This window comes from Gymnoscopelus braueri (genome assembly GCF_963280865.1).
Source record: "Gymnoscopelus braueri genome assembly, chromosome: 15".
NCBI lineage: Eukaryota > Metazoa > Chordata > Actinopteri > Myctophiformes > Myctophidae > Gymnoscopelus > Gymnoscopelus braueri.
In genome coordinates this window covers 47,320,938-47,334,158 of record NC_137620.1, presented here as the reverse complement: position 1 = coordinate 47,334,158, position 13,221 = coordinate 47,320,938, and the positions used below count along the sequence as shown (strand labels likewise).

The following is a 13,221-nucleotide window of genomic DNA, read 5'->3' as shown; positions in this document are numbered from 1 at the left end:
CAATCAGAGGCAGGTGGGGGCGGGTCTTTTTGTAACCCAGCTCTTAACCCTTTGAGAGGCAGCAGCTGTGCGCAGCATCTAGTTAGTTGGAACTTGGCAAACTCCACACTCTATTTGTGAAATTCAAATAAGAGACATGGTCCTTTTTCATATCAAGATCCATTATTTATTCAGCATTTGAGTCACGGAACACCGTTTGATAAGCTTTAGCCTCTCACACCCAAAACGTAGAATATGTTATCGTTCGAAAATAACAATTGTTTACGTTCTCTAATTGTGTACTTGTTTAGTAAGTAATTCAGATGTTTAACAATTTGACTCTTGACAGTGTGAAATGTTATACTCAAGATTTAAAGATCTATAAGGGTCCATTTGGTTATTATCAACTCTCCATCATTTAGCTGGGTACCACCTGGAACCCCCTCAAGGACCACTGGTGGTTCCCGGACCACTGGTTGAGAACCATTGCACTGACAAGTCCCGGAAAAGACGCACTGTGATTGGCCAGTAGTCAACGCACTGTGAGCGCTGTGATTGGCCAGTAGTCACTTTGAGTGACAGGTTCCCTGCGGAAGACGGAAGAGCCGCCGTGTATTGCGATACCAGTCGCCCCAATGAACTGCAGAGGCCAATGAGGTATCTAGGTTTCTAATATCTATGATAGTTCACCCCAAAACGATTTTTTTGTGTGCACATTTTTTTATTAGTCACCCCATGGAGACTTGAATTCATGGATATTCTTTTTCGTTTTTGTCGCATTCGTAAGACAATAATTTGATGACCAGCAGCCAGGGACGGTGATTTATGTGTTTGTTACTTTTTGGGGGGGTTTTATACCATGAATGAATGTATACCATGCTCGTCATTTCCCCTGGGGGCTTCAGCTCCGAGGTACCCACAGTATTGGCGCCCTTGCCAGCAGCGGTTCCGGTAGGAGACACAAATAGTCTCCTTCCGGAACCGCTGCCTACCGGTCCGCTGGTCATCACATCATTGTCTTAGGAATGAGACAAAAACATAAAAATATCCATGAATTCAAGTCTCCACGGGGTGACTAATCCATAGAATAAAGTAATATTTTGGGTGAACTATCCCTTTAAAGGTGCTTGTGGAAGCACATGGACAGACTGGTGTTAATCTGAATGGTTCTTGTAGGATTTAACTGACCGGCAGCTTAGAGAAGGAATGTATCGTGTCTTATGATGATGGAATGGAATTCTACTAGTGGGGGAAAAAGTACAAAAATGTTTTTCACTTAAAGGGATATTTCACTTAAATAAATAAATGAAAAAACACGGCCCCCTCGCGTATTAGGAGGGCAGGGTGAGTCACCAGAACCAAGGACGGGTGTTTTGCCAGAGTTTTATAAAAAAAAAATTGTTTAGTGCCAGAGATATCACCGTTATATGGAAATATGGAGTTTTTTTTTGCAAGGAGATAGAATGGGAGCGGACGGGAGACATGTTTTTTGGCACAGTGATCCATCTGTCCCTTCCTTCTCAGAGGCACCGTGGGTGGTTCCAAAGTTGCGCTAGCCTCCCCCCTTGTGGAAAAAACGAAAAAAAAACTTTGATAACACGGTAAATACCGGTTTTGGCACCCAATGTGTTAATTAAACAGGCGCCGGCGCCACTGATCGCTGGCAGTGGATGATTGATTTCTGTCTCTCTCTCTGTCTCTCTCTTTCTGTCTCTATGTCTCTCTCTCAGACGGCGGTGTGGGTGAACTTCTTCTTCTGGCTGATCATCGGGGTGCTGGTGTTGGTGCAGAGAGGTCAGCTGATGGGGGGCTTCAGGATGGGGGGGTGGGGCTGGGGGGCGGCGGCGGGGGCGGACCCCTCAGCCTCGCCCGGGGAGACCGAGCCCTTCTTCAACCGCCCCGCCAGACCCCAGTGAGAGAGAGAGAGAGAGAGAGAGAGAGAGAGAGACTGTCACACACACACACACACACACACACACACACACACACACACACACACACACACACACACACACACACACACACACACACACACACACACGATCCAGTTCTAATGTGATTTCTATCCAGATTTGAGTTGTATGCCGTCTGAACAAGGCTAAGGAATGAGATTCAAATCTGATTTGCAAAAAACTAAATCTACTTTTTCAGTTTTAGTTTTGTTTAGTATTGTTTGTTCATGTAAGCTTTGTTCACATTGGTTCATGGGCTAAACGTTGGCCATACTGTATCATCCAACAAACGTTGTTATTTTTTTTATAATGACTTCATAAACCTGACAGTTCAATGTTTCATTCTCTATACTGGCATCGTGTTCATTATACTCAGCAAGAGTTCCTAAACCTTTCAGGCAGCGACCCCCAAAATAATCATATTTGTACTGGGGACCCCCCCAAAATAATCATATTTGTACTGGGGACCCCCCAAAATAATCATATTTGTACTGGGGACCCCCCAAAATAATCATATTTGTACTGGGGACCCCCCCAAAATAATCATATTTGTACTGGGGCCCCCCCCAAAATAATCATATTTGTACTGGGGACCCCCCCAAAATAATCATATTTGTACTGGGGACCCCCCAAAATAATCATAATTTAACCGACAACCCTGACTTGGAATTGTAGGCATTTTACATTTAGTTTGACTCGGTTCCACGGATAAATGTTGGGAAAACAGACGATCTACAAGCTCACTACGCCTCGCACTGCCAGAAAACTGCACATGATTAGCCTGTCCCAGTTTGGGAACGCTTGCTCTTACAGCACATGATTCACTTCACACACAAACGTTGGACGTTATTTTTGTTTACTGTGAATTGTTACTGTTGCTGTTTTTTTTTCCTTTTCTTTTTTAAATGAAACCTGACCCTAAACTGACATTATGTTACATATTCTTGGATCCAAGAAAGCCTTTAACCCTTTAAGACCGGTGCCGCGCTAAACAAGCTCATAGCATCCTTCCACAGATTCCACTGCTATAGAGTGTTTGTTCAGTAACAGGAGTCTCTCCACGGCTCTCTCAAGCTCTTTAGTAAACAGAAAATGCATGTACAGGTCAGGATACCAGTGTTATCCAATCAGGAGAGACCACTCATGCACGATACAGGACCAATAAATGATATTGGTGAAAGTGATGAAACAACAGAATAATAATAATTTAAAAAAAAAACATAAGCTGTAAAAATTGGAAAAGCTGAAAATGTGGTTCTTTCTCGTGATTGGATGACATGTGGGACCCACCTGAAAATGTAATTTCTGTTTTATTAACCGTTTAAGACCTGGAACGCATCTGTGTCACTTTTTCATTTGAGCTAAAAAGCATTATTTTGCACTTTGGCTATTCAAAAATAGCAGATCTACAAGATCTGCTATTTTTGAAAAATAATGAAAATGTGTGCAAATCTTTGAATATATTCTTTTAGAGCAAATTAAACTCAAATATTTGCTTCTGGGGGTCCCTGGAACAACATATTTTGAGATGGGGGTCAGCGGCCAAATTCATATCATTTTGGGGGTCCTTGACATGAAAAAGTGTCTGATATAGAAACATATGTTGTTCAGAAAACTGTTAGGATTTAGAAGACATTTTGCAGAATCGGAACTTCAGGCCTCAAGGGGTTAATCCAAAGCTGTTTCAGTAATGAGCCGTTTCATTGGCTGAAGTGAGACATTTCAACATTGTGAGTTGTCTCACTGTGAGTTTGGTGGACAGTAGTACCTAAGTACATTTACTCGAGTACTGTACTCTACTTTTTGAGCTATGAACTTTAGTTGAGCATTTGTTTTTTTTGTTTTATTCTCATGAGTTTCACTCGGCTATGCATTTCAATGGCACATGTTGTACTTTTGAATCCTACAATTCTAGCAAAGTACATTACCTACAGTAGGCCCTATTCCAAATGTAGTGAAAATGGCGGATCTGCAATGCAGATCTGCTTTTCTCACTACATTTGGAATTGTTTTGAAAATTACTGACATTTGTTTGAATTCTTGGAGAAAAAAAGATTTAATCTCTTGATAAGATTTTTGAATACTCGAGTATTTATGGAACGCAGGTATGCTTGTACTTTAACTGAAGTGCACATTTGACAGAGAAACCTTCACTTGGTTAGTGGAGTAATATTTGACCAGGAGTATTTATACTTATAATTATTACCATTTATACTCAAGTACTGGGTGGGGTTGAGTACTTTGTCCACCACTGCAAGTGGGTAATGTTGATCACATGACTACTGGGATGTGTTTCAATAAAGCTGTTGTTGTTTTTACACCAATAAACCAAAGAGTTTCAATGAAATAAATTAAGACCTTTTGTTTGTTCTTATATAAACTGTTTGTCATACATCAGTGGTTCTCAAGCTTTGTGAGCCTTGTGAGCTTGTAGATCAGCTATTTTCACTACCCATTACTATAATTTTTGTGGTCTTTCTTTCTTTGTCATTATTATTGTTATTATTAATTTGTTTATTTTCTAGGAAAGGTAAAAAAAAAAGAGGGAAGCAGTTTCATTTGGGGAAACACTTCACTATAACAGTGGGTTTCAATCTTTGAACTGGGGACCCCCCAAACTATTCATATTTGAACTGGGGACCCCCCACCCTAACAAGCACTTGGAGTTGATGGCATTCAATTTAGTTTGACTCGGTTCCACAGATAAATATTGTGACGTTTTTGCCTCTTTCTTATATTTCACAATTTTTTTTTCATAGTATAGTTTGTTGATTACTTTTGTTGCAGTAATGGTCTTTTTTTTTTATGAGGTATTAAAAAGGTCTTAAAAGTCCTTAACTGAGAAACACAGCACCAGAGAGCTCCAGTGCCCAGTGTGTTGAGCAATAGCTCCATCTAGCGGTTCACAGTGGATACTACACGACCAGACAGCACAACACAGTCTAGTATGTGTCTGCCCTCTAGACTTAACAGTGGTGAAAAAAAGTACTCAACATTTCTTACTTAAGTAAAAGTATCAATACTCTCTCTTAGGGCGCGCTCCCTCCAAAACATGGTCGGCTAGCGTTAAACGCAGGTTGTGCGCGGCCACAGTTTTTTGCAGCCAGCGGATTCTAAAAAACGGGAGTGACGCACCTGTCACTCACTTTCAGGACCCTCCCCGTAGCCCGCATCGCCTTCTGCCTTGAGCACCATGGTGCTTCCTGAGTCTTGGGACGGTCCGCCTTCAACTCACCCGATTGGACAGAGGGGGAAAATCAGCTCCTGCCTCCAGCAGTTTTATGCTTCAAATAGACAAGTCGTGTAGAGCGGATAAACGCACGGTCTGCGCGACAAGCGGAAAGATCCGCTCTTGCGTGAATCCACGCATTTACATTGACAAAGCATTGGCAGATTCTGCTCCAGAGGTAAAATAAAAGTGCGGTGGGAGCGCGCCCTTACAAGTAAAACTCCGGAATTCAAAATTTACTTGAGTAAAAGTGTTGGTATCAAAATGTACTTAAAGTACCAAAAGTAGAAAGTAGGCATTGTGCAGAATGTCCCATTTCACAAGTTTTCAAATGTATACAATGTATAAAAATCATTTGAAAATAGCAGATCTACAAGATCACAATGCATCATGACGCATTGTGAGCTAGATGTTTTGTAATGATCAAATCAAATAATAATTATGATATTGATTTATAATATGTATTGATAATGAGATAAATAATGATGATAAGAGTAAAAGTACAATATTTGCCTCTGAGATGTAGTGGAGTAGAAGTAATACTTAAAGTATAGGCACTTGGAAATACTCCAGTAAAGTAAAAGTAGCTCAAAATTGTACTTAAGTACTGTACTTGAGTAAATGCACTTAGTTACTTTCCACCACTGGTAATCATTGCTATGTGTAATCTAATATGTTAGTTTAACCCTATGAGTCATAGGGCTACTAGAGATGTGTGATTTAGAGGTGTAGTTGCATGTTGTTCCCACTGGAGGGCGCAATACACTGATACTCTCTATATATATAGGAACTGCTTCCTGTTCTGTAATCTTCACTTCCTGCCAGGTGGGTTTGATTGGTTGGTGTGAAGAAGAACTACAGGTAAAACACACACAATCATAATTTATTATAGATTATTTACTGGTATGAAAACACACAATAATCATAATTTATTTTACATTATTTCCATAATACATCAGAGCTAAGGAGACACTCTTATTAGAGTCCACAGACCAAAGATAATTCTGTTTAGTGTTGTTGTGAAACCACTAGGCGTTAGCCTGTTGCTAATGCTAACATAACACGCTTTATTTGCTTGTTTGAGTCCAGATTCTCGATAAAAAAACAAACAGGGGTTGTGAGAATGTTGTGTTAATGTTTTTTTTCTAAGCTCTAAGCTAGCTAGCTTGGTTAGGGAGGCAGCAGCATAGTGAAACATTAAAGGGTCATTCTGCTTATTTTGTGACATGAAAACCATTTGGTTTGAGTGTCTTCAGCCACTAATGGTTTGTTTTAGTTTAAGTACCTGGATGGTTATAATTGAAATTTTAAACAGATGCAAATTAATGGTTAAAAAGGGGAATATATTAAAATGGTGTATAAAAGGTTAATAAGGATTATTTATAGTATAGCTAAAAGTAAAATTATTCATTTGTAAATAATTCATGTTTGTTAATTTGTGTTGTGATACTGACATGATACTGACTGTGATACTGACATGATACTGACCAATATAATGACCAAGATATTGACCAAGATATTGACCAAGATACTGACTAAGATATTGACATGATACTGACCAGGATATTGACCAAGACATTGACATGATACTGACATACTGACATGATGCTGACCAGGATATTGACCAAGATGCTGACATGATACTGACCAATATGCTGACATGGTACAGACATGATACTGACCAAGTCACAAATCACATGATGCTGACATGATACTGACCATTTGATGTGTACTGATTCATTTCATTAGTGGAGGTGTTTTGTTGTCAATGACTATCTCTCTCTCTCTCTCTACGTCGTCCTCAGACGAGCCCTCCATCGGAGTCTCCAGTCATCTCGGTTCTCCATACATCTGGCCAGCTACTTTGTCCTTTCTGCACCAGCATCTTTCCTTAGTACATCCACGTAGGTAGGTATGGGACGTCCTTTTGAGTGATGCCTGTGTGTTGGTTCCCTCAGTACGAGATTTTTGACCGGGAATTCTCTGTGCCGGTGGCAGTGGCCGGCTAGTCTCATCCTCCTGACTGCTATCTTTTCTGATACACTTGGTAGTGCCCCGTACAGACGCTTGTTGGTAATGTGCTCGTCCTGGTTGATGTTCAGTACCACACGTAACATTCTGGTGTAGCACCCGTCCAGGGACTTATGTAGGGCTTGCTTTAGTGTCCAGCATTCACAGCCGTAGAGGAGAACGGACTCCACAGTTGCAGAGAAGAAACTGATCTTGATGCGTCTGGGGAGGTTGGATTTCCACACACTGGTCATGCCATTAAGAGCTCTCCAGGCAAGTGCCTTCCTCACCTTAAGGTCCTTTTCTGTGGAGCCGACCCATGCGCCCAGGTATTTAAAGTCACTGACCTCCTTTAGCACAGTGCCTTCTGTTGTTGTTAGGGGCGGATGTTCTTGGGGGATGTTAGAGGTCATGACCTCGGTTTTCTTTGCATTTAGCATGAGGCCAACCCTAGCACACTCCAACTCCACTCTGGACAAGAGCTCCTGTGCCTGCTTTACATGGTCAGATAGCAGGCAGATGTCGTCAGCGTAGTCCAGGTCTGTCAGGGTTTCTGCAGGGTGTCTCGTTGACCTTCTCGGCGTGATAGTGAAGCCGAGCTCATCGTTCCTTTCATAGCTTGTCTCAGAGCATAGTCCAGTAGGCCTACTGTTATAAAAAGGAAGGGGTTGTATTTGAAGTAGGCTACTATATCCTTAGGTATGTTGTAAGATATTATGAAGAAGAAATTAAGATAATGAGGTCTCATAAGAACAAAGAAAGAGAACAGAATAATTTACTATTCTGCTCTTTGTGCTGATTGTGCTTTTGACAACCCAGGGAGTGTGAATAGTACGATGGTGGTGGAAGGGGTGTGGCCAGCCGTAGGACCCGCCCACAGAGGATATCTGACCTGCTTGATTCATCTATACAGGGTAACAGTTCTCCACCTCCACCTCTGTCCTAGTAGTATTAATCCACCTCCACCTCTGTCCTAGTAGTACTAATCCACCTCTGTCCTAGTAGTATTAATCCACCTCTGTCCTAGTAGTATTAATCCACCTCCACCTCTGTCCTAGTAGTATTAATCCACCTCTGTCCTAGTAGTATTAATCCACCTCCACCTCTGTCCTAGTAGTATTAATCCACATCCACCTCTGTCCTAGTAGTATTAATCCACATCCACCTCTGTCCTAGTAGTATTAATCCACATCCACCTCTGTCCTAGTAGTATTAATCCTCCTCTGTCCTAGTAGTATTAATCCACATCCTCTAGGTCGTCCTCAGACGAGCCCTCCATCAAATGGAAGCTTGGGACATGGCCTTGGTGTTTTCACCCAGTTCAGTTATCTTCTTCGCTGATGTCAAGAGCGTACGCTGGTGTTGAGCGATAAAACAGCGAGTGGTAAGGCTGTGCGAGACGTCCTTGAATGGATTCCGACCCGAAGTCATAACACCAGGTGTCCATGAAAGGCTATGAGCCCCATCTGCCCATGCATTTTAACCCTTAGCTGGGACAGTGGTTGGCAGACGCCAGGGCGTGTCCACACACCGGTGGGCCTGCACGTCGTGCCTCTGGGGTCCACTGCTACTCCGAGATCCCCTACAGATTAGCCTGGGACATCCACCTCTGTCCTAGTAGTATTAATCCACCTCCACCTCTGTCCTAGTAGTAGGAATTTTGTCTCTGTCAAAATGGCCGCTAGTCCAACTTACGTTTGGACCAAACACTGTAGAAAAAAACATTGAACATATGATTTCCAACTAAATTGGGGATGCCCTTTCATTTGGTGATACTTTTGAGATCACCAGAATTCATGAACATGCGTTTAGATTAAGTTCATGTACAAATTCACCCACAAATGAGCAATCAGTTGGAATTTGCAAATGAACACTTGGGTGGGTGGTGTCCCTGAGGTGAATTGACTTATTTAATTTGAGCTTGTCAGTGTGTTTGTCCTTGTGACAGATGTGGTGCCAGTTCTGTGTTGTTTGTGATGGGTCAGACTACTGGGAAGGTCAGCCTGGAGCTGTTTGATTGGACTGTAGAGAAACAGATCGACACCACCAGACTGAAAAAACAACCAGTGGTGGAAAAAGTACTGTTTTTTTTTACTTAAGTAAACGTATCAATACTGCAATGGAGAAATACTCAGTTACAAGTAAAAGTCCGCAATTCAAAACTGAATTGATTACTCAATTCAGTTTTGAATTGCGGACTTTTGTACTTTTACAAGTACAAAAGTATAGGCATCAAAATATACTTAAAGTACCAAAAGTAAAAGTACTACATTTTTTGAAAATAGCAGATCTACAAGCTCACAACGTTATAAAATAGCCTAGGTATAAAATAGGGTTAAAGTGGTTGATGTATGTCTTATAATATAATCACTTATTTCTGCAAAGTAACCAGTAACTAGATTCAAATAGGTGTAGTGGAGTAGAAGTAAAGGTTTAACAAATTGGAAATACAGTAAAGTAAAAGTACCTCAAAATTGTATTTAAGTACAGTACTTGAGTAAAAGTACTTAGTTACTTTCCACCACTGCTGCTTTCTGTGTGTCCTGATCTGATGGTATATTCACAGGGAAGAGAAGGACATTGGACCAGCCCTCATGATGGACAGTCATCTTGACGGTTGATGCACTTAACCGTTTAAGACCGGGAACACATCTGTGTAACCACTTTAACCATATTTTATACTTTTGGCTATTGTATGCACAGAGTGCCGCACTATGATAAGCTTGTAGATCTGCTATTTTTGAGAAATCGTGAAAATGTGTTCAAATCTTTGAATATATATATATTTCAAAGCGAACATTTTTACCTCAAATCTTTGCTTCTGGGGGGTCCCTGGAACAACATGTTTTGAGATGTGGGTCCGCGGCCAAATACGTATAATTTTGGGGGTCCTGACATGAAAAAGTTTGAGAACCACTGATATCATAGCAACATAAGACATTTGTAGAATCCCCCAGAAGCAAAGATTTGAGTTACAAATGTTTGCTTTAAAAAAATAATAATATATATATATATATATATATATATATATATATTCAGAGATTTTCAAAACAAAATCAAAATTTTACAAAAAATAGCAGATCTACAAGCTCATAGCTCATCGGTGCCGCGCTATGAGCTTGTAGATCTGCTATTTTTGAATAGCCCAAGAAATCTTAAAATGACAGAGATGCGTTCCCTGATTGAACGGGTCAATGTAAGCAGCGCAGAGATCTTTAAGTTTCTACTTGGGGTCATTCCGGGTAAACTGACCGCAGAAGGCTTCCCATACCCGTTGTGTCCTCCAGATGGCAGCACTCAGCTGGGTGAAGCTGAAAAACACATTTCCCCCTCGGGATGAAATACGTCTAAATACCCCATTAAGACCGGGAACGCATCTGGGTCATTTTCAGATTTATTTGGCTATTCAAAAATACAGAGTGGCGCGCTATGAGCTTGTAGATCTGCTATTTATTTTTTTTAATCATGAAAATCTTTGTGCAAATCTTTGAATATATAATATATTTTTAAAGCTAACATTTGCAACTCAAATCTTTTTTAGGGATTTTTTTTCTGGGGATTCTACAAATGTCTTCTAAATCCTATCAGTTTTTTTTTTAAAACTATATGTTGCTATAATATCAGTGGTTCTTTTTTCATGTCAAGGACCCCACAAAATGACATGTATTTGGCCGCGGACCCCCATCTCAAAATGTGTAATAATAACACATTCCGTTAAAACCAGGTTTACAGACTGGAGCAGGACCATTGTGAGGTGTAAGGGACTGCGTTCACATTGTCCCTAGCCTCCATCTCCAGGCTTTTATTTTCCTTTAATTTCCCCAACACAACCCAAGGAGTGCAGTGGGCGTCGCTCCAAATGTTGTGACGTCAGGGCTCTGGGAGGAGGAGGGACGTGGGGCTGACGGACAGATCGGTGAACCAATGGGAGCCAGCGGATGTTTTCTCCGGAGATTTTGAATGCGCCCCCTCTAGACCAGATATCAGACGGGCTCTAGGGCAGCCTACATTTTCCCTAAAGAATTGATTGTGTCTTGTTTATTAAATATATTCTACGCACTTATATTAGAACTAACAGCATGCACGTGCACACATAGACATCAAAGGGGGCTTGAGCCCCTGCCCTTTTATGTCTGTCGGTAAAAAGTGCCCTCGCCAAACCATGGATGCAGCATTTATAACGGTGAAAAAAACAACAAATGCCCTTTCTCCACGCTGTACTCGAAGGCACTGAGGCAGCATTCAAGAGAACTGCCCCCTGTCTTACTCTCCTGAACTGTAATGCAGCCTTTAATGTTGTAAGAATGCCCCCTAGTCTCCTCTGCTCTGCCTGTAAACTGTAGAAATCCCTGCGCACAAAAACGGAATGCTCGTCCTAAAACACACTGCACAATTTATTCCGCGGACCGTGCCGCCGCCGGATTAGACCTGGGGCGAGCGTGTTTTAGGACGACCATTCCATTCCATTTGGAGAGGTCATTAGGACGTTCCATTTGGAGAGGTGCGCTGCGCCATGGGATGGACTGGAGAGAAGAAGGACCCGCCGATTGTTCCTTTTTGCTTGATATTGTTTGATGGCAAAACAATCATGACTGATACACATGAGAGAAGACCCTTAGAATTAAAAAATTTAGGAATCTGTTCAGAAATTAATGAGTACGGCTATAGTTAAATGTGAACTCTTTCTGCTATAAATATGCATCCATGCCTTCTGTGCGCCTGTCGGCTGCTACGTTTCCTTTTTGCCACACATCTACACTTCATGGAGTAAATTTATTTGTACCGAATTAACCGAATTAACCGAATTAAAGTATACCAAACGGAAATAAAAAGGGGTAACACCGCGAGAAGGGGTAAAACCTCTTGCCGTCGCCCGAAGCCCCTGCCCCGAAAATTCCTTCTGCACGTCCCTGACTAACAGCATGGATGGACTCATAACCTCACTCCTCCAAATACACAGACATCCCACCCTGGAAAAAAAACATTTCAGGGAGGTCAAGAAAATATATGAACATATATATTTTTTATATATTCCACATATATGTTTAACATATAATATATGTTAAACATATATGTGGAATATATAAAAAAAATATATGTTTTAAACACATAAGCACTTTAAACCTATATGCATCGGCTATTCGAAAATAGGCGATTTGGAAATAGCCGATCTACAAGCTCACAACAAAATAATAATAACAAATAAAAAGCAACTACCAATATTTACAAGCAAAACGAAAACGAGGTCGCTTATAATTAGTATACATGGCAACACTAGTTAGAGAGTGTGTGTGTGGGTGTGGGTGTGGGTGGGTGGGTGGGTGGGCGGGCGGGCGTGCGTGTTGAGGAATGCAAAACAAGTGGCGAAACAGATCTACAAGCTCACAACGCGTCGCCGCCTTGTGAGCTTGTAGATCTGCTATTTTTTATTTTATTTTTATTTAATACTTTATTTAGAAAAGACATTAATGAAACCAAATGGACCTATTTGGGTATTCTTTTCATGTAAGCCAGTAGTGAAAATGGCAAACTTGCATTTATGCATTAACAACTCAAGCCCTGTTTCAAACAGTGAAACAGTGAAATTAGAAGACAAGTTGGGAGGGAGGGTGTTGTGGAAGGGGGGGGGGTTAGAGTAGTAAATGTAACCCCACCCATGTCTGTATAGTAGGTGTGTGTGGAAGTCTATGTAGCCGTGTGTGTGTGTGTGTGTGTGTGTGTGTGTGTGTGTGTGTGTGTGTGTGTGTGTGTGTGTGTGTGTGTGTGTGTGTGTGTGTGTGTGTGTGTGTGTGTGTGTGTGTGTGTGTGTGTGTGTGTGTGTGTGTGTGTGTGTGTGCGTGTGTGTATGTGTGTGTGTCTATGGTGTAGGTATGAATGAGTACACAGTATGGGTAGTTACGTTTGGATATGTATAAGCTCTGTAAGTATGTGTATGTATGACATGTAGGCGGTTGTGTATATATCTAGACACTAAGCTATTTTATAGTGTGCGGTCATATGTGTAAGTGCGGGGATACAGATCTAAATAACTATGTAAAGGTAGACAGACAA

At 41.3% G+C, this 13,221-nt stretch overlaps 1 protein-coding gene across 1 annotated transcript in view; it reads left to right on the top strand.

The window, feature by feature from the left end:
- Positions 1-4,261, top strand: part of tmem179ba (transmembrane protein 179Ba) — a 27,277-nt gene extending 23,016 nt beyond the window's left edge. The window contains exon 5 of the mRNA XM_080450670.1: positions 1,710-4,261. Within this exon, the coding sequence (XP_080306796.1) occupies positions 1,710-1,895 (186 nt within the window). The 3' untranslated portion in view covers positions 1,896-4,261. The remainder of the gene's footprint in view (positions 1-1,709) is intronic.
- Positions 4,262-13,221: the final 8,960 nt, after the last annotated feature.